The sequence below is a fragment of the Nyctereutes procyonoides genome, unplaced genomic scaffold, assembly GCF_905146905.1.
Source record: "Nyctereutes procyonoides isolate TBG_1078 unplaced genomic scaffold, NYPRO_anot_genome, whole genome shotgun sequence".
Lineage (NCBI taxonomy): Eukaryota > Metazoa > Chordata > Mammalia > Carnivora > Canidae > Nyctereutes > Nyctereutes procyonoides.
Genome location: NW_026575125.1, coordinates 44,133,956 through 44,155,092, shown reverse-complemented (window position 1 = coordinate 44,155,092; position 21,137 = coordinate 44,133,956). Strand labels below are relative to the sequence as shown.

Genomic DNA, 21,137 nt, shown 5'->3' with positions numbered 1-21,137 from the left:
AGCAAGACTCAAAGTAAATAGACTGATAACATAGCAATGGTAGAGAATATTTTAACTGACGTTGGTGACTTTCAAAAACACAGGGATTTATTTGCATTTTGTTTAAACGTCAGAATATGCTGACCAATGCAGGCAATGGTTGTGACAGGAGTCCTAAATCTCAGGTCTGCCACTTTCTAGCCATGCATCAGGGCCAATATATTAATCCTTCTGGGCCTTAATGTCCTCATTTGTGAACTTGGAATAATGGTACTTATGTTATAGGAATATTATGAAGGTGACCAGCAAGATATGCAAAACACCTGAAACACCGTAGGCCCTCGAAGAGCTTTTATTATCTCTTCTGATAGAGCAGTTAAAAAAACAAACAAAAAAACCAAGAAGGATTCCTTTATGAGGATTTTGGGAATGACATACACCAGGAAGTTCATCCAGAGCAACAAATCTAGGATACTTCCTTTGACATGTAGGCTGGTAGAAAAAGCTATTTGACCAAAGTTAAAGTGAAGTTTGGAAACTAAGAGTCTAACTGGTGTCCTCCACTAGGAGATACAATATTGTATTTTGGGAACACTTCTAACAAAACCACTAATTTTCACACTTGCCTTGAAATAGGTAACCCAAAAGAAGACGGAAAACAAGAGAAGGAAAAGCTGTTTTCCTACCAATCTCAAATTCCAGGGAATGATGGATGCCTGGCTCAGAACCTTTGGTCATAGCTACTGCTTTGGTCATAGCTACATACATACATGGTGCTCACTAATGGTGCATCTTTCCAGAACAGGCTAATTTTGATCAAGGGTACTTGAAGCCTTTACTGTGAAAGAAGGATTGCAGTTATTTTCCTTTTCCCAAACATCAGCTGTATGTGTCTTTATCTAAGGAGCCCATGAAATTTGTGGAACAGCTTGGTGACCCTGAGATACCTGTTTTGCCTCTGAAGGAACTGGTCTCATGGTGCCTGGGCCTGTGGGTGCGCAGCGTCATTGACAAGTAAACTATCTTCCTTCCTGGGCAGGTTGGATGCCTTTGTGGAAGGGAAGGGCATCCTGCCAAACACAGGATTCTCACACAAGGAAACCAGCTCTGCAACAAAGGGCCTTCCTTAGGATCCACAATCATCAAAAGTCACGAAGGAGTGGTAAGTAACAATTATTCTAGTCTTCTACAAGGGCTCAAAACCATCATCTTTCTTCTGTCACAGCCAGAATTAGTGTTGAATATATCAACATTTGGGCCCAAGGAACAGGGAAAAGATCTCTGGGATGAAGGGCTTCTGAAATTTTGGGAGATAGGATGAGACGGTGCAGAGCTGCACCAGCAAATAATGGAAGGGGAACCAGACAGGACTGCTGGGGGCAGGCCTATACTGCAGACTTTCTGGGGTGTTATCATCAATGAGCCCTGAGTTTCCACCTCGTGTACCTACCTACAAGCTTTCAGGTCCTGGGCAATTTCCACTATGTCCTTGATCTCAATATCCTCCCTTGTGAAGTGAGAATGACAGTATACCCCTGAAGTACTTTTATTAGGACTAAATGAAAGATTGATGAAGAGCCTAGTGTAGCGCCCATCATTATGCGCACTATTACTTCACATTAACCTCAACATTTATTTCAACTATGTCAGTATATTGCTTTCATTTTGTCTGCTTAATTATATGTTTTATTCTCAAGGATACAGTTTTATTTTAAAAGAAATTAGGTAAATTATAGTATACGTCCTGCACAGATAAAATCATCAGGTGATGAATGGCTATCTGAAACACCCCTCTAAATCCTGCTGTGCAGAAAGAATGGTACCAGCCCTTTGAGGGATCCACAAAAAAATGGGTCAGACTTCTAGCCCTCAAATATCTCCCAGCTGCCTAACACAGTTTGCACGCCAGCTGATACATACATGGTGCTGACACCAATGGCACCTACTAGAATAACTGCGGTTTGGAAACAGAATGTTTTCCCTATTAGTGTCACTTTCAAAAGATTAATTAACGGATTGATTCCACAGATATTCAGCAATGCCTTTCCACTTGAATGAAAAACTGTCCTGGATGGTGGATTGACAAAGACCAATAAAATGTGGCCCTTGCCTCTCAAGGGTGTCACAATGTAGCAAGAGAGACAGATATGCCCATTATATCAATAGATATGATGCAGATGACTAGAGTGTGTGCTCAGCAATGTTCTGGGCTGCTTGAGATATACCAGTGGGCAAGAGACAAGGATCCCTAAGATCAAGGAGCTTCTATTCAGGCAGGAGCTACAGTGGGGGTGGGGAGAGAAATAAGCATAAGAAAGAAGTAAATAACGTAGTCTGTTAGGTGATAACTCAGGCCAAGGAAAAGGGGATCAGGAATATGGGGTGGGGTGGAAAAGGTGAGTGCACTTAGCAATATAAAATAGGGGTTGGGGGGTGCTTGTAGATTTTCATTAGCATTTAGCATTTGACTCTGACACATGAACAGAGGAGCACTAGAAAGGCTTAGGTGCTGAATGAGAAGTATGTCCAGGGACAATGTCGGTGCAAAGGAGAAACATAGCAGTCAGGGAACTAGAGGGAGTGACCAAAGAAGCAGAAGAAATCAAGAAGTGCTGCCTCTCGGAGAGAATGGAAGCACTCACCTGGACTTGATATCCATTGATCTTTGTGTTCACACCCTTGGTTGCACACTGAGCCATTACTCACAAAACCACAAAAGTAAAAGGCCTGTATTCATCCTGTGATTCACTCATTAATCAGAGGGAAAACTTGGAGAGGTATTTCTTGCTCCAATCACTTTGTATTGGGGAAGATTTTACTGAATTATCTACCATAGACGCACTATGAAGCCAATTCTGTGATCCAGGGAAAAACAGAGTATCCAAGATAGACAAAGAAGCAACAAATTGGGGAGCATATGGAGAGTGATCTGAAGAACACAACCCACCCAACCTCCCCATGTGAAAAGATATATTGGAGATGCCTATGTTCACTCATCTTTCATTTTATATCGCTAATAATCAATTAACAGGTACACTAATCACTGGCCTTTGATCCACGTAGCTTCCGTCAACTTTTACACTCAAACAATATATTTTTAATCCTTCCTGGACACCAAGGTCAGGCACTGGCCTGATTCAGAGAGTACAGATATGTGTCAGGTTGGCCCCCAGCCTTTAATTTCTTACAAACATGCAGGCCAATTACAGAGCTCCTTGGGTAGAGCAGTGACAGAATTAAAGTCAAGGAAGCCTCAACAATTTAAAAAGGGGGGGGGGAGGTAATTTAATCTTAGTGTAAGTGGAGGGTGGGTACACATGGTCAGGAAAGCCCTTTCAGGCAAGGTGAGGTTAATGAGGTAGGTACTTTTATAATCCCAGTTTACAGATGAGAAATAATACAGTCAGAGATATTCCCTTGCTTCAGGCTGCAAAACTACTTGAGAGAGCCAGATTTAAATTCTAGGTCGTTTGTTTGTAAAACATCATGTTTTCGCTCATTGACTATTGTTTGTAAAACATCATGTTTTCTCTCATTGACTACTACTAAAATCACTTCACCTGACTGTTCGCCTTTACTATCTCCTGAAATCCTCTCAGATATGTTGTGGTCACTCTCCTGAAAGTTGGTTCTGGCTGTGAATGCTAAAAGGCTCTGGGAAGGTCTCTAACATTCTCCCAGGGGAAGACATCTGTATCACAGGAATGGCATGGGCTGTGCATGTCAGCAACTCTCAACATCCATGACATGTGTCATAGAGAAGGGAAGAGGATTGCCTTTGGAGTCACACAGACCAAGGTGTGAATCTCAGCTCCCTCACTTACTGTCTTACTTAAGCCGGTTTCTTAATCGGTTGAAGGGAGATTCAGATACTCATTGTTCAGATTTGTTGGTTGATACATATTAAGTATGTAAAACCAATCAGTCCACCAATAGATCAAAATCAATGCCTAGAGTGATGATGAAACAATATCTTCTCTTCTGCATCACTTAATTCCATTTTCTGTGTGCAGAAGTTATTGAACTTCAAGTGGTCAAGTAACATGTCGAGGTGACACACTTGATTGGTGGGAGTGAGGTAGGCACTTAGGTGTTCTTTTCACTAGATTGTGCAGGAGAAGAACATCCAGATGAAAATACCTTTCTTTGAACCCAGTGACTCTTAGCAAAAGAACACCTCATTTAAGAAGTCAATTCTCCACATCATCCAAAAAATGACACAACAAACCATAGCTCCTGATAAAAATAATCTGGCTGTAGAGACACGAAGACTTGAATTCAAATACAAACTCCACTCTAAGTCTTCTCTTCTATGAATTGCAAATAGTAATCTCCTCTCTAAGATTTAATGGTCTGTTAAACAGGATACAGGGGTCAACCCAGGGCTTGGCAAACAGACCGTATCCAACAAATGTCACACATCTTAACCTCATCCCTTTCCTTAAGACTCCAGGGAAAGTTCACTGTCAACTTTTGCAAGCAGAGGCTATATTTCTACTATGAAAAGTATTTTATCTATATCTATCTCCTATTTTTGGTTGGATTTTGATAAGTGGCAGTTACCAATTGTGCCAGCCAGATTTTGATGCACCACAAACCATCCAAAATTTAGTGACTTTAAACAACCAAATTCTGTTTGTAATTCTGCAGGTCAACAATTTCAGCTGAGCAAAGCTGAGTGGTCCTTTTGCTGTTCTCAGAACGCCTGCTTATGCATCTGTGGTGAGAGCCCCTGGCTCTGCTGGGGGCTAGATGGTCTATCATGGTCTCACCCACATCTGGCAATTGGTTCACCATCAGCTGTGGTGGAGAGAATACATGGGTCCTGGGCCTCTCATCATCCACCTCACCCACACTTCTTCACATTGTTGTTCTCTGTGCCAAGAGCAGCAAGAGGGGGCAAACCCTGGTGTGCAAGTGCTTTTCAATTCTCTGCTGGCTTCACACTTGCTATGGTTCCATCGGACAAAGCAAATTCCATCGCCAAGGCCAAGATACAGGCCTGCATGCACAAATTACAGTCGTTACTGTAACAGTCTACTGTTACCATACTTTGTGAAACAACCACGTTCATCATTAGAGAAATCGTTAACTATGGGTGACCCAGACAGTGGAATGCTAGTCTCCCAAAAATGATTTTTAATCTTCTGCAGAAAAATGAATAGCTATCTTGCCCTATTATCGATCTAATACATGAATAATATATTCATTGTATGAAATTTTGCCAAAAAAACAGTTTGAAATTTTCCTGGCAGTGTACCAAACCGTCAGTTGGGGATCCCCTTATCCAGAAATGTGCTGTGACTTTGCCAGTAATAATTCTTCCTGGAACCTCTTTCCATATTCTAATTTGCTATTCCTCTCCCTTCCAAAAAATATGGCCCTCCAGTTCCATCCACGTTGAAGCAAATGTTGGGTATTTGTCGTTTCTAATGGCTGAGTAATATTCCATTGTATACATAAACCACATCTTCTTTATCCATTCATCTGGAGGGTATTATGCTGAGTGAAGTAAGTCAATCGGAGAAGGACAAACAGTGTATGTTCTCATTCATTTGGGGAATATGAATAATAGTGAAGGGGAATATAAGGGAAGGGAGAAGAAATGTGTGGGAGATATCAGAAAGGGAGACAGAACATAAAGACTTCTAACTCTGGGAAATGAACTAGGGGTGGTGGAAGGGGAGGAGGGCGGGGGGTGGGGGTGAATGGGTGACGGGCACGGAGGGGGACACTTGACGGGATGAGCACTGGGCGTTATTCTGTATGTTGGTAAATTGAACACCAATAAAAATTAATTTATTAAAAAAAAAAAAACAAAAAATATGGCCCCAGCAGAGACCTACTACATAGGCATCCTCTGATGTGGAAGTGATAGACTTAGACTAAAAAGCGGCCCCTCTGGTACAATGAGGAGATAGGATGTGGTAACTATAAAGTAGACTAGTGATGTGGCTAGGGCCTGGTTGGGCCACCCCTCCCCACAGACATCAATCCCACCTCCGGGCTTTGCTGGAATTCCTCTGGATTCATTCATACTATCTTTCAAAGCTGGGCCTAAGCTCTATCATTTTCTACTACAATATCCTAACTATATTGTTCAGGATTCCTTGGTATTTTATTTATTGTGTGATGGTTGATACTGCTACTCTGAATACTATCACTTCCCTATTATATTTTCTATATGATTACTACTGGAATACATGAAAGCATCCGTACTTTAAATATTAACATTTCATTCTGCCATTGGAAAGAATTCATTTTTACATCATTTCTTAGGCTTTTTCCAAGAAGATATTCATATCATTTGGAAATAATGAAAATTTTGTCTTCTTTACTGTAACAATGCTTTTTTCTCTTTACATTCTCCTTACACTGGAAAGACCATGTAAAGCAAAATTTAATCATACTGGTGATAATTTGCCCAGATCCTGATTGTAGTGGAATTTCTTCTAGTTGTTTAACATCGTTTGTGTATTTGTCTATTACACACACTGAAGAATACAGCCTGCTAATATCTATGTTCCTACTTTGTTTTTAATTACAGGATGTCACATTCCTTCAACTGTTCTTTGACCATCCATTAAACATTAAAATATGGTCAATAGTAGTAGTATCTCTATTGGTTGAAGTCATTCTCTTTATGTCTCCATTTTATCATTTTCTTCATATGCAACCCACACGTTTAGTCATATTATGCTCTAGATATTGCAGGTGTCTGTTGCCACTGGGAACAGGATCGTTTTTATGAGCTATTCTGGGCATAAATGGAGTAGAACAGAACCTGAGAAGCTGATCTAACTTGTTATTTAAAAATTGAGCTGTTGGAACTAGAGAGTATAATGGTAAGGGAAATAAGTCACTCGGGAAAGACAATTTTCATATGATCTCACTCATATGTAGAATTTGAGAAACAGAACAGGATCATAGGGGAAGGGAGGGAAAATTAAACAAGATGAAATCAGAGAGGGAGACAAATCATAATAGACTCTTAATTATACGAAACAAACAGGGTTGCTGGAGGGGAGGAGGTGGAGGAATGGGGTAACTGGGTGATGGACATTAAGGAGGGCATGTGATATATTGAGCACTAGGTATTATATAAGACTGATGAATCACTGACCTCTACCTCTGATACTAATAATACACTATATGTTAATTAATTTAATTTAAATTTAAAAAGGGAAAATTTTTTAAATAAAAATTGGGCTGTTGGGGAACATAAGTGCCTCAGTCAGTTAAGCGTCCAACTCTTGATTCAGCTCAGGTCATGATCTCAGGGTCGTATCAGGCTCCACACTGGGCGTGTAACCTGCTTAAGATTCTCTCTCTCTCTCTCTCTCTCTCTCTCTCTCTCTCTCTCTCTCTCTCTCTTCGTCCCTCTGCCCTTCCCCTCCCCATTCACGCACTCCCCTTCTCTCCCTCTCTCCCTCCCTCCCTCTCTCTCTCTTTCTCTAAACAAACAAACAAACAAACAAAAATTCCTTTGCACTTACATTTCAGATTCAATTTCCCTTTGATGAGGGATTATTTCCCTGGAAAAGTGAGTTTCCATGATCCTGGTTGCTTGATGCCAGCAGAGGGATTGTGGGTAAGAGAGAGACAAAGATGCCTAAGCTGCAGTATGGCAAAAGTTGGGGGACATCAGAGGTCTTCTCCATAAGGCTACTGTTAGAGCAGGGAAACAGTAAGAAAAAAAAAATGAAAAGGTGAGGGAAGGCTTTTGGTTGTTAAAGTTTTCCTGGGATGGACCACTTCTTGGCCAAGAGGACAGCATGACCAAACAGAGAGGTGGTGAGGGAGCACCAAGTGGCTTTGCCTGAGTCCCACACTAGGAGCCTTGTAAACATCAAACTGAAAACTATTAAGGGCTTTCCATAGGTATGTTTTCCAAAACCCAAAGCAGCACCCATCAGTGAGAAAGAGAGAGAAGGGTAGAGTGTGTGGAGGGTGAAGATTGTTGGGACTTAATAAAAGGAGACTTGGGGTGGTTCTGCAGCTGTTGGGTGAAAAGGACTCCAAGTGCCAAGGGCTGATACAAGTAGGCGAGAAGTTTACTGTTAGGAAACTGAGGAACAGAGGTTAGGTAAGAGGTCAATAGGAGTTCAAGAAAAGTGTTAAGTTATGGGCTGTGCCAACATGCCCAGCAAGGCCAAGACCCTGACATCCTGAATAAAGGAGACCTCATTTCAAATGGAGTCAGGAGGCCAGCAGGGAGAGCTCTCACGCCCTACCACTGCAGGCCATTGCAGACCCCAACAAAGACAAACTGCTTGGCATTCCCAACAGGAAGAAGCTTACTTTCCCTACTCCAGCAAGAGAAAAAAAGAATTTCTCCTCGCCCAGCAACAAGCTCAGCCAATAGGAAAATACCACAACTGGGCTAATGAGAAACCGTCAGCACCTAGAACTGTTGCTGTCCTTTGTGTGGACTTTGCCTTCACAGCAGTCCCTCCCAACCATCTCCTTTTCCCCAGAAAGTTCCAAAAAATCCAAAGATTCCTCTGGTCTCATCTCCAGACTGGCCTATGGGGTGCCATAGTTTGCATGTCCCGAATTGCAATTCCTCTGCTACACCCAAATAAACCCATTTTGCTGATAAACTATAACCGGCTGTGTTACCTTTTAGGTGGACAAACCCGTTGAAGAAGTGAAAGGACTGATATGACTCAGCAAAGATTAGGTACTGCTTTGCCAAGAATACTGAGGACCATTTTGACGACAATGGGCCCTCATAACCCGTAAGTCAGTAGCATTCATTATGGGGCGATGATGATGCCCTTGACCTTATCGTCTGTAAAATAAGTGTAGGTGTTTCATGCAACTTGCTGAGGAGGATGAGGAGAAAAGTCTGGCCGCGCCACAGCCAAGTTCCACGCAAAGGCACACGTGGAAACGATCTCGGCCACAGTCACAGCGCGGGAATTGAACTCCCTGAGGAAAGAGATTCCCAGCCCGGGAGGTGCGGGGCGCCTGCGCAGTGGGCCCGAGGCGCCTCACGCGCTGCGGGAGCAGCGAGACCCCCGCCTCCGCCCCTCGCCCTCCAACGTGAACGCGCACGTGAATGTGGACGCGGACGCGCACGCGCACGCGAATGCGCCTCACCTCACTCAACCCCTGCGGGGCGGCTGAGGAGGGAAAAAGACGCCCACAGGAGCCGCGGGTGGGCTGTGTGCGGAGTGGCAGACCCGCCGCGACGGCGGCGGCAGGCGCGGGGGCGGCGGCGCGGGCGCGGCGGCGCGCGCGGGGGGCGGCGGCGCCTCGTCCACTCAGGCGGCTGTGCTCGGGACCCTCCGGCCCGCACGAGGGACGAGCTAACTGACGTACCTCGCCCGCCCCCACCCCCGCCCCATCTCTCCTCGGGTTCCTGGGACTCAGGGCTAGAGCGCTTTCTCTCCTTGCACCTCTCCTCAGCTCTTTCTCTCCCCGGCACCTCAGGCAGCAGCGGCAGCGAGCGGCGGGAGCGGACGGCCCAGAGGATGAAGTGCAAGCCGAACCAGACGCGCACCTACGACCCGGAGGGGTTCAAGAAGCGAGCGGCGTGCCTGTGCTTCCGGAGCGAGCGCGAGGACGAGGTGCTGTTAGTGAGTAGCAGTCGGTACCCGGACCGCTGGATCGTGCCGGGCGGGGGCATGGAGCCCGAGGAGGAGCCGGGCGGTGCAGCAGTCCGAGAGGTGTACGAAGAGGCGGGAGTGAAGGGGAAGTTAGGCCGGCTCCTGGGCATTTTCGAGCAGAACCAAGACCGCAAGCACAGAACGTACGTGTACGTACTGACTGTCACTGAGATTCTGGAGGATTGGGAAGATTCGGTTAGCATTGGGAGGAAGCGAGAGTGGTTCAAAATCGAAGATGCGATCAAGGTTCTCCAGTGCCACAAGCCCGTGCATGCCGAATATCTGGAAAAACTAAAGCTGGGCGGTTCCCCAACCAATGGAAACTCCGTGGCCGCGTCCCTGCCACAGAGCGATCCCTAGTATGTACGGCTCCTGCACAGACTTCTGCTTTCCGCCTATCTTAGAATACATAGTGCCCGGAGCACCTCTCATTCCTTTGCGGTCTCACGGGGAGGAGGGGGGCTTCTTTTGTTTCCTTGGCAGACCTCTGAATCACGCTTGCAAACTGTCTCGGTTGCCAGACACTGTTTTCAGACAATTTGCACGTTTTTCAGATGCTTTCAAAATTGCTGCTTGGTAGCACTGTAACAGATTTCCTAAATCCTAAGCCACATGTTTTTTTTTTTAAAGGTGCCTTAACTGCTTGCCCAGCCCTTTGTGTGTGTGTGTTGATGCTGTAGTTTATTACATTGCACACACGTGTGTGTGTGCGCGCGTGCGTGTTTTTGGTACCAATCTTGTGGTTTGTTTTGGAGTGAAGGCCTTTCAAATCTGAACATCTTGGTTGTGTGGCATCTGTATTTTTTGCTTTCTCATTCGCAGCATTAGGCCTTGCTAGCAAGCCCTTTTGTGATGGAAATTGGTTTAAAGATCAGATAGATATAGATCTATATATATTTTTAAAGTATTTAAGAAATTTTACATCTTGTGGTCTTTCCACAGTGGGCAACAATTTTCGGTTCAGTAATGTGATCTAATTTGCCCTTTTCAGAAGTTTCTTTACCCATACGTACATGATTTCATTTTCTTTTTTTTTTTTTTTTATGATTTCATTTTCAAAAGAATTCTGACCAGTGGTCATTTGTTGCTGCATATTTGAAATGGCCATTTCCCATATAGCCCAAATGTAGTTTCAGATTATATTACTTTATACACTAAGTATCTTCTTGGGAAAGTATTGTTAGCCAAACATATCCTGATATGTATATACTGTCATGAAAACTGTATTCATCGAGTGTAATTTAGCGTGTTCAGCTTCCAACTCCATTGCCCATTTCTTAATACTGTAGAGCAACCATGGTTTTCTCAATATAAACTAGTCTTTGAAAGAAAGTTATTTCACATATTTGAATTTTGTGACATTCCAGTTAACCTTCCTGACTACCAGTAACCATAGGAGTGGAATTTATATGGTGATTACATCCCAATCCAGTGAGGAACCCGTCTTGCTACTCAGTTTTTACAGACTTCAGCTTTTACAGATTTCTTAAACCATCCGGACCCCTGAACAATCTCTTAAAGATTTAGGATAATTTTTTTTGTTGGTCACAGGTCAAACTTTTTGGGGGCATCTAATTAAAAGGTCTTGCATTTGCTTCAGTAGTTGTTTGAAATCAGGAATCTTGTTTAAAATGCATAGGTCTGTCTTCTTAAACTACCTTTATTCTCTTAGCCATGTCAGCAGTTAGGTAGAAGTAAAGCCTTTGTGAAGAGGGTATTAGGGATGGAAATTTAATGCCACATATAACACTTAAACATTTTAACAACATTCCAGTAGTTATTAATGAATATAAAGTAGAAAATAAGGGTCATTTAAAATTTTGTTAGTCAAAATAACCTGTTTTAAACACAATTACTGCTGAAAATTTAAGTTACTTTTTCTTAAAAGTTATTATGCTGTTTTTCAACACACAGAGCGATGCACAAATCTTAACTGTACAGCTTAATCAATTCTTAGATAGTAAATACATGTATGTAACCAGAATTCAGATTAGGAAATTAACATTACCTGTAACTCAAAGGCAATTGCATTTCTCCTCCTAATTAGTATTTGCTTTCTTATCTTTTAAGACTATAGAATAGTTCTATTTTTGAAATTTGTCGGTTGAGATTTAGATTATAAACTTTTTTTGTGCTGCCCCCTTGTGTTGTTTGTTTTACTTTTCGAAATACTCAGTTTTTTCTCCATTTGGTTTGTACTGTAATTCTACAAATTACAATATGTTTATAAATTGGTGTTAAAAAGTGAGTTCTGTTGTACTTTCTTTTTTTGGAATTGTTGTACTTTCTAAAGAAATTTGATGCCACTATTTTGGAAACAAGTCTTGTTACAAATTTAAGCACAGATGAAGTACAGGTTTCAATTCACAAAATATTTTCCGTAGTAAAGCTATCAAAGTAAACTAAAAAATGAGTAAGTTTTTAAAACCAGTGACAATTTCATCATCTGAATTATATAGTTTGATAAAATATGGCTATTTATTTTTTTCTATTTTTTTTCTCTTAAAAAGTGTTATGTAGGGATGCCTGGGTGGCTCATCAGTTGAGCGTCTGCCTTCGGCTTAGGGTGTGGTCTGGGGTCCCAGGATGGTGTCCCAGATTGGGCTACCTGCATGGAGCCTGCTTTTCCCTCTGCCAATGTATCTGCCTCTCTCTCTGTGTCTCTCATCAATAAATAAAATCTTTTTTAAAAAGTGGTATGTATTTAATATCTATTTGAGCACGTTTAATTTCAAACAACCTCATATTGACCCTAATATATCTTTCCCCAGTTACCTAGTTATTCAAGAAGATTCTTAAGTTCTACCTTAACAGAGCAGACATGTTGGATTTTTATTTTATATATTTTTGTCAATGAAAACCCCTTCCACCTGAAATGCTGCCACAAATGTCTTGGAGGCTTACTTAACTTGTACTTGTTATTCATGGAGGTAATACTGCATTATTTTATTTGGTTCTTAAGTATGTAACAAAGGCAAAAATCCAGTGTTCATATTAACCTAATAGGTTAATAATATTAAGTATTATTGGCCTATAAATATGTTGTGAGCTTTTTTTCCTTCCTTTTTGACAAACATTTAGAATAAGTCATATTTTTCAGGATTGACTGTCAGGTTCATTTAAGTGGTTTTTGTGAAATACTTTCTAGAGCCTAGCCTTGTCGGAATAGTTAAAAGTTCCAAGGAGATTCTTTTTTTTCTCTTTAAGACCAAGAGTTTCAGGCCAAAACAGGTAACCAGAGTTAGTATATAGAAAATTTCCAACACCTCAGCACTCCAAAAATTGAGGCACAGTTTGGATTTCTTTTCCTTCTAAGATTGTTAAAAATTCACTTGAACATTGTTTGGTTTTTCAGCTCTCCCCTTGATAAAAAAAGGGAAAGGAGTACTCCACAGATAATTAAGGTTGCAGATATGCATCAGAAATTTATTTTCTGCATGTTTTATAAATGGCTTACATTTTCAGCAGGTCAAATAGTTTATTCTTGTTAATGTTTTCACATTGGGGGTTAATATATAGACACATAGGTGAACTGGAAATACTTGATGCTCTGTCTATAAAGTGTACTTTTTTTCAAGAAATGATGTGTGTATATATACACACACATGCATACACACAATATATATTTGGCTAAGCAAGAGCTTTTACTTACAGGCATCCCATGTGGGAGAGCCACCAGGCACCACCAGAGTTTTTAAATATTTTCTTGGCAGCTGTCTCCTGATAAACTGTTATACTGTATTTAGCAGATTTTAAATGTTCCTGGGCAAAGAACACTATGAGAACTGGAAAAGTCACTATGATAACAAGTAAAACATGATATTTTTAGGAGACAGTTTGGTGTGATACAAACTATAGTTGGGGTTTTTAAGTTAGGCTTAGGGTTGGAAACCTGGCTCCAGTTCTTGCTCACCCTAACTTCAGCCAAGTTATCTAACTATCTGATGCTCAGGGTTTTTTAAAATATAAAATTTGAGATAATAAAAATAGATACTTTATAAACTCCAATGGGAAGTCTTTCCTGACCACTGGATTAAGATACTTTCTTCTGTGTGTAATGGTTCATGGTTCTCACAGTTTACTTATTTGCATGGTTGTGTGGCTAGACCACAGACCTTTTGATGGGTGAGTACTAGCCTGAATTATTTCCATAAGCCTATAGTCCAGAACATGGAATTTAAAATGTTTTGTTTTACATGACCACCTATCTTTTCTGCAAAACGTGTAGTAGCTTTGCTTTCCTGACTTTTCTGTTTCATAATATAACTTGGAACTCCCTCAGCTACTGATTCAGACTTAAATTGCACCTGCATTAGATTATTCTGTGAAGACTTTCCCAAGGCAAAGTGAGTGATGCAGATAATAGGCCCTTCATAAATTTGTCAATTGGAGGAACTGTTAAATTAGTATATATACCTGCTAATTATATGTTGGTTTGTTTTTCCAGATGAACAGCAAAGATTTCAGTATTGCTTGAAAGAATCATTGATGTGAACCATTGATCAATGGACTTTTCAAGTAGAGGTGAGCGTTTCCAAGGAGACAGCTCATCTGATTTTCCTCCTACATCTTGGGACACTCCTTATCCATCTATTTCCACTGACAACTCTTGCCCTGGTTGTTATACTATTGTACATGAACACTCTTACTTCAACACCTATAGCCTTTTGTTGTGCTTTTTTTTTTAATGTGTCTGCCTTCTCCATTAGACTGATATCCTTGAGAGCAAAGACCACGATTTCTTAATCTTTGCATATTCTGTATGTGAAACACTACTTGAAATATGAGTGACATCACCGATTCTTTGATTCAATTCATATTTTGTTATCACCATATGGCAGAACATTCCTGTTTCAATCTGGTGCTAGTAGAATATATGCTGTCTAGGCATCATGTATGTGGCTTTCCTGTATCATGTGTTTCAGAAACTTTTCAAGCCAGTTGTAAGATGTTCAAGGACAAGAGTTATTACTCATATTTCTATGTCATATCACACAGTGGCTAGCACCATTTTGAGATTACCCCATCACATAGGGCAATATTTTGTAGAATCACTCCTTTGTGTAACAACTTCAGTATTTTTGTACTGTTGTTACTTTGCTGAAATTTTTATTCGAAAAATAGCACTTGCTATAAAACTGCTATAAAATACAGTGAACACAATATTGTGAATTTTTATAAAAATAAATTTTAAGATAATATACAAATGATTTATTTAATGTTTTTGCAATGCCCAAGCACTTCTTTCATGTAATTTTAACATGCCTTTAAAGAAGATTGTTTTTCTCATTTTATAAGTTCAGTATACAGTATACTGTATTATTTGATGCCAGAGCCAACAAAAACTGCAGTATAGGCAGTTTCCAAAGTTAATTATACCACTTACTTTGCCTAGGTTTCTTTTGCATCTCTTACTGATTCTGTTGGCCAATTTTCAACCCCTTTCTAACACACTTAGCTGGGTTCTCGTTCTACCTGGTCTCTGCATGTGAGAATATGGAGGACTGAGAGACAGCTGAATTGTTACCACTTAGAAAAGGCATTGAAGAAAAAAATTCCTGTCAGAGGTGGGGACAGAATATGAAGAATTTATATAGGGAGGACTTGGGTCAGCTGTCTCCAGAGAGCAACTTTAAGAAAAGGACAAAGATGTTTAGGGATAGTCTTATGGAGTTTTGCCATGGGATGTGTAATGTCAGCACTCTTACCCAGCTTCCTGCAAAGGTCTCAAAGTGGCTTTAATATGGTAGTTTTCTTTCCTTTGCATTTATAAACGCAATTACATCAGAAAAAACATGAGTTCCATTTTAGGTGAGTGTTACACCCTCATGGTACCAGTGAAATATTTCACAAGATCCTCCTGGCCAACTTTTTGGCCCAAACTGAGGCCCTGATGAAGGGGAAGTCAACAGAGGAGGCCCGGAAGGAGCTGCAGGCCGCAGGAAAGAGTCCAGAGGACTTAGAGAAGCTGTTGCCACACAAGGCCTTTGAAGGAAATAGCCCAACAAACTCTATTGTGTTCACCAAGCTCATGCCATTCATTCTGGGAGCCTTGATTGCCATGTACGAGCACAAGATCTTCATTCAGGGTGTCATCTGGGACATCAACAGCTTTGACCAGTGGGGGGTGGAGCTGGGAAAGCAGCTGGCCAAGAAAATTGAGCCTGAATTTGATGGCAGTAGCCCAGTCACCTCTCACGACTCTTCCACGAACGGGCTAATCAACTTCATCAAGCAGGAGCGTGAGGCCAGAAGCCAATAAACTCATGCCCGGCTGCAGTCCCTTTGTAACTGGTCCTTGTCTCTCCTCACCAGAGATGCGCTGCACAGTCTTTCCCAGAGCACCCTCTGGTTGCGGGCTTGGAGCACAAGCCCTTTGGGGGAAGCCGGTCTGGAATTGCCACCCCTGCCCATCCATGTCCGTGTGCCCTCTGTTTTATGATTGACTGAAATGTTCCAATGCAGCTGATTTTTCTGACCGTGTTCGTGAACCAGATAGAAAAATAAAGATGCCACAAAGGAGAAAAAAAAAGAAAAAAAAAGTTAACTAATTGTTAACTCAGTCCTTACAGAATTGAAATCACACATCTCCCAATTTATTGGTTTTTTTTTTTTTTTGTAGATGTGATATGGTACTCTGGTTATGTTTTTTTTAATCTTTATCTTTTAAAGAAACGTACCATAAATTTTACAGATGAAATGATATGCTACTGGTATTTGCTTCAAAATAATCTGAGGGTGGGGTAGGTGAGCATATAGATGAAATAAGATTGGTGGTAAGTTTATAATTTTTGAAGCCATGTAACAGATATTTGGGAGTTCATTATACTGTTCTCTATACTTTTGTATATATTTGAAATTTTCCATAATAAAAATTGAAAAACAATTCTTCATTGTCTATTTGTAGGTCCTTGCTATCCTTAAAATTTAAGTAGGGAAGGCTGGTTAGAAGTCAGATCTATAGCCCAGATAGACACACTCACCCCTCCTCTTCAAAAACCTAGGCTTTGTTCCTGAACTAAACATATTGGTAGACTTGCTCTTCCTTTAATATGAATTATTTCCTTGGAAGTCTCCCAGTTCAACTTGCAAAAAGACTTTTAGCCTCATCAACACACCAAACATGACCAGAAAACTTTGAACCCCAATGGTGGACATGAACTTAGGTTCCAGGTGAGACAGTACTCCCATTCTACAATTTAGCTTTTTTTTTAAAAAAAAAAAACGATTTTATTTATTTATTCATGAGAGGCACACAGAGAGGCAGAGAGACTTAGGCAGAGGGAGAAGCAGGCTCCCCCCAGGGAGCCTGTTTTGGGACTCGATCCCAGGACCATGGGACCATGCCCTAAGCCTAAGGCAGATGCTCAACCACTGAGCCACCCAGGTACCCCTCTACAATTTAGCTTTAAAAAAACTAAATTTTTTTCTGATTAGGAAATTAATTTATCTTAATTTCAGGAAATTTGGAGAATTCCCTCCAGAGCAAATTAATAAAAAATCACACATGATCCCCCTACCCAGAATAGCCATATTTGAAAAATATATATATCTATATATAAATATATTCCAGCCTTTTTCTCTTCAAATATATGTTACCCAAGCAGATGGCACAAGTGAGCCCCCTTCCCACCAGAATATTTTCAAAAATCCATGACCCCTTTTATTGTTAAGCATGTACCACATAGGTAGTACCTTGTTCCTCAGAATTTTTTAGGCTAATGATTAGGGCCATTACACCATTTTTTTGCTACTTCTGTCCTGCGCATGCGCAGCTCAAAACTTGAGTCTGAAATCCAAACCATGCCTTTTACTCCTGATGCATGACAGAATAACCCTGTTTTGTTTTTTGTTTTTTGTTTCCTAATTTCCACATACACTTTCTGCTCACCAAACTGGTAGGAATGGGAGGCATCGATTCAGAGGCAGTGCCACTTTAATAAATTACAGTTGCAATATATTGGCTAAAAGTAGGCTTGCTACTCTTTTGTTTTCCAGGAAGTTCCTTCTATCTTCTCTGGATCCTCAGCAAGCTACCATATCACTATCTCTCTGTAGCCTCTGATCCTCATTAGGTTGCTGCCCCTCTGGGCACAGTGGTTTTCAACTGTTAAACAAGGACACCACTCTTCTGGACTCTGGGAATGGAATCCTGTTCTCCCTCTTCTTTCTACTCCAAGATGTATCCTCATATTTCCCTAATTTCCTGCAACACACAAGAGACCAGATTAAATTTTAATAAGATTTTACTGAAGATTACCAGGTTATGTGAGGAAATGTAATACAAAAGCACAATTTATAACTATTGCACAGGTCATACATTTTCTAGGTTCCAATGCTAGACTAGTTCCCTAGCACTGGCTGACTCCAAATGGCCTAGGGACATCTTCCATCCCCCATTCCCCATCACTACTAAGAGCTGAGAGTACAATTTCAAATCTTGTACAAAATGATTACCATACCCATGGAGAAGGGAGAGCTTTTCCTGCAACTCAATCTCTAACCAGTACTTAAGGTATGTTAAATATATAGTCCCAGAATCAAAGAAGTGAACCTGAAATTAATGGAATGGATCAAGGAGCTGTGATGGGTTGGGGATGGAAGTTCAGTTTTATATTATTCCAAAGTTCATGTTCTATACTAAGAATAAACAAGACTGGGGAGGCCTGGGTGGCTCAGCGGTTGAGCGTCTGCCTTCAGCTTAGGGCGTGATCCTGGAGTCCTGGGATCGAGTCCCACATTGGGCTACCTGCATGGAGCCTGCTTCTCCCTCTGCCAATGTTTCTGCCTCTCTCTTTGTGTCTCTCATGAATAAATGAATAAAATCTTAAAAAAGATAATACTGACAATATAGTGAATTTGGTGCTCTACCTTCTTCTGGATGGTAAACATGGGGAACCAAAAAGCCCGCCCACAGTACAAGAAGACTTAACACCTTTCCCTGTGCAAGCCTACACAGCAGTATGAAGAAGCAGATCAGGACCTCTGGAAGTTTAGATTTATTTGGGGCCAGTGCTGAGGGTATAGAGGATTTAGAACAGGATTGGTAACAATTCTCTTTTCCTTTTGTCTACCCACTCAAACTTAGATCCTGTTTTTTGACTGTTAAAAAGACAAATAGACTGCAGAGTCATTCTTAGTATAGGTATCTTCCACTTTTCAAAAGTTCAGATTAGGCCCTTCTTTTTTATGAAAAACCTACATTAGTACAGTAGCCCCCCCCCCATTACCCATGGTTTTGCTTTCTGAAGTTTTATTTACCCACAGTCAACCATGTTCCAGGAACAGATAATCCTCTGACCTATCATCAGAAAGTCAATAGTAACCTAATACTACATCACAATGCCTGTATAAGTCACCTCACTTTATCTCATCATGTAGGCATTATTTTATCATCTCACATCATCACAAGAAGGGTAAGTACAGTACAAGAAGATTATTTTGACCACATTCACATAACTTATTATATGTTATAATTCTTGTATTTTATTATCAGTTATTGTTCATCTCTTACTGTGCCTATTTTACAAATTAAACTTTATCATATGTATGTATGTATAGGAAAAAAACAGTATATGTAGGGTTTGGTATTATGCTTGGTTTCAGGTATCCACTTGGGGGTCTTGGAACATATTCCCTGTGAATAAGGAGGGACTACTGTACCTGTTTTTGCTAAATGAAAGAAATCTGAAGAGAATTCTTGCTTTTACCAAAAAAAAGGCAGAAAAAAGCAACAATAGTGTTCAGTGTTTGTTTTGCAGCAACCCCTTATAGGGCAGTGTACACCCCAGCAGTGAGAGTGGCCCCACCAAGTTCCTTCCCTGGGAACTATACTCAACATTTCTGCATGAAGCCACAAATAGCTTTGAAATGTATCTGTGAGCATCTGTACTTTATTTCCATTACATTTATTAGCAAGATGTGTCTTAAGGTATCAGAAAAACCCAAGAGGTTATTTTTGGGTCTGGAACACTCAAAAATTTTTCCATATAAATGAATGGTAATCTCTTCTCCACTTTCTGCCAACTTATGAAAGATTTCATAGGAATGCTCTACCGTTGGATAGTGGGGGAAACCTGTATATGGTACCAGCAGTGACATCTATCTCCCTAGTGGACATTTTATGAATTAGCCCAATCCTCGGTGTATTCTATTTAGAGCAAAGAAACCTTTCCCAGGAACACTCTGCTACCCAAGGATACCCCACTGTTCAAATCTATTTTGAATTACCATATTCTAATACTGAATTAAATATTAATATGTTGTATATAAGAAGAAAGATTCTCTAGCATGTTCCAATCAGTAAAATTTTTAGTTCTTTAAGTTGTGTTTTTTTCATCTAACCTGGTAGATAAATAGGAAAGTATTTGCATTTATATGATATCTCCATCCCTACAACTGAGCTTTAGCTGTGATAAACTAAACTATTCAGAACTATTAGAACTCTAGGCCAACACAGTGACTTCTTGCAAGATACATCCACTAAAGCAAAAGAAACAAAAGCAAAATGAACTATTGGGACTTCATCAAGATAAGAAGCTTTTGCACAGCAAAGGATACAGTCAACAAAACTCAAAGACAACCTACAGAATGGGAGAAGATATTTGCAAATAACATATCAGATAAAGGGCTAGTTTCCAAGATCTATAAAGAACTTATTAAACTCAACAGCAAAGAAACAAACAATCCAATCATGAAATGGGCAAAAGACATGAACAGAAATCTCACAGAGGAAGACATAGACATGGCCAACATGCACATGAGAAAATGCTCTGCATCTCTTGCCATCAGGGAAATACAAATCAAAACCACAATGAGATACCACCTCACACCAGTGAGAATGGGGAAAATTAACAAGGCAGGAAACCACAAATGTTGGAGAGGATGTGGAGAAAAGGGAACCCTCTTACACTGTTGGTGGGAATGTGAACTGGTGCAGCCACTCTGGAAAACTGTGTGGAGGTTCCTCAAAGAGTTAAAAATAAAACTGCCCTAGGACCCAGCAATTGCACTGTTAGGTATTTACCCCAAAGATTCAGATGCAATGAAACGCCGGGACACCTGCACCCCGATGTTTGTAGCAGCCATGTCCACAGTAGCCAAACTGTGGAAGGAGCCTCGGTGTCCATCGAAAGATGAATGGATAAAGAAGATGTGGTTTATGTATACAATGGAATATTACTCAGCCATTAGAAACGACAAATACCCACCATTTGCTTCAACATGGATGGAACTGGAGGGTATTATGCTGAGTGAAGTAAGTCAATCGGAGAAGGACAGTGTATGTTTTCATTCATTTGGGGAATATGAATAATAGTGAAAGGGAATATAAAGGAAGGGAGAAGAAATGTGTGGGAAATATCAGAAAGGGAGACAGAACATAAAGACTCCTAACTCTGGGAAACGAACTAGGGGTGGTGGAAGGGGAGGAGGGCGGGGGGTGGGGGTGAATGGGTGACGGGCACTGAGGGGACACTTGACGGGATGAGCACTGGGTGTTATTCTGTATGTTGGTAAATTGAACACCAATAAAAATTAATTTAT

The 21,137-nt window shown here is 40.8% G+C and overlaps 2 protein-coding genes and 1 pseudogene across 3 annotated transcripts; all 3 read left to right on the top strand.

The window, feature by feature from the left end:
* LOC129517915 (dynactin subunit 6-like) overlaps positions 1 to 8,647 on the top strand; it is a 38,374-nt pseudogene extending 29,727 nt beyond the window's left edge.
* A 677-nt stretch (positions 8,648 to 9,324) lies between these two features.
* On the top strand, positions 9,325 to 14,742 carry LOC129517535 (diphosphoinositol polyphosphate phosphohydrolase 3-beta). 2 transcript variants are annotated; one of them, XM_055337415.1, is made up of 2 exons: positions 9,325 to 9,952; positions 14,041 to 14,742. In XM_055337415.1, coding segments are annotated over exons 1-2 (495 nt in total). In that variant the 5' UTR covers positions 9,325 to 9,458; the 3' UTR covers positions 14,042 to 14,742. The 2 variants fall into 2 exon arrangements, with proteins under 2 accessions (XP_055193390.1, XP_055193389.1); XM_055337414.1 differs by lacking the exon at positions 14,041 to 14,742 and having other exon boundaries at positions 9,325 to 12,289.
* On the top strand, positions 14,099 to 16,084 carry LOC129517914 (glucose-6-phosphate isomerase-like). Its single transcript, XM_055338024.1, has 2 exons — positions 14,099 to 14,117; positions 15,410 to 16,084. The coding sequence occupies exons 1-2, from the start codon at positions 14,099 to 14,101 to the stop codon at positions 15,853 to 15,855; spliced, it is 465 nt and encodes a 154-aa protein (XP_055193999.1). The 3' UTR covers positions 15,856 to 16,084.
* Positions 16,085 to 21,137: the final 5,053 nt, after the last annotated feature.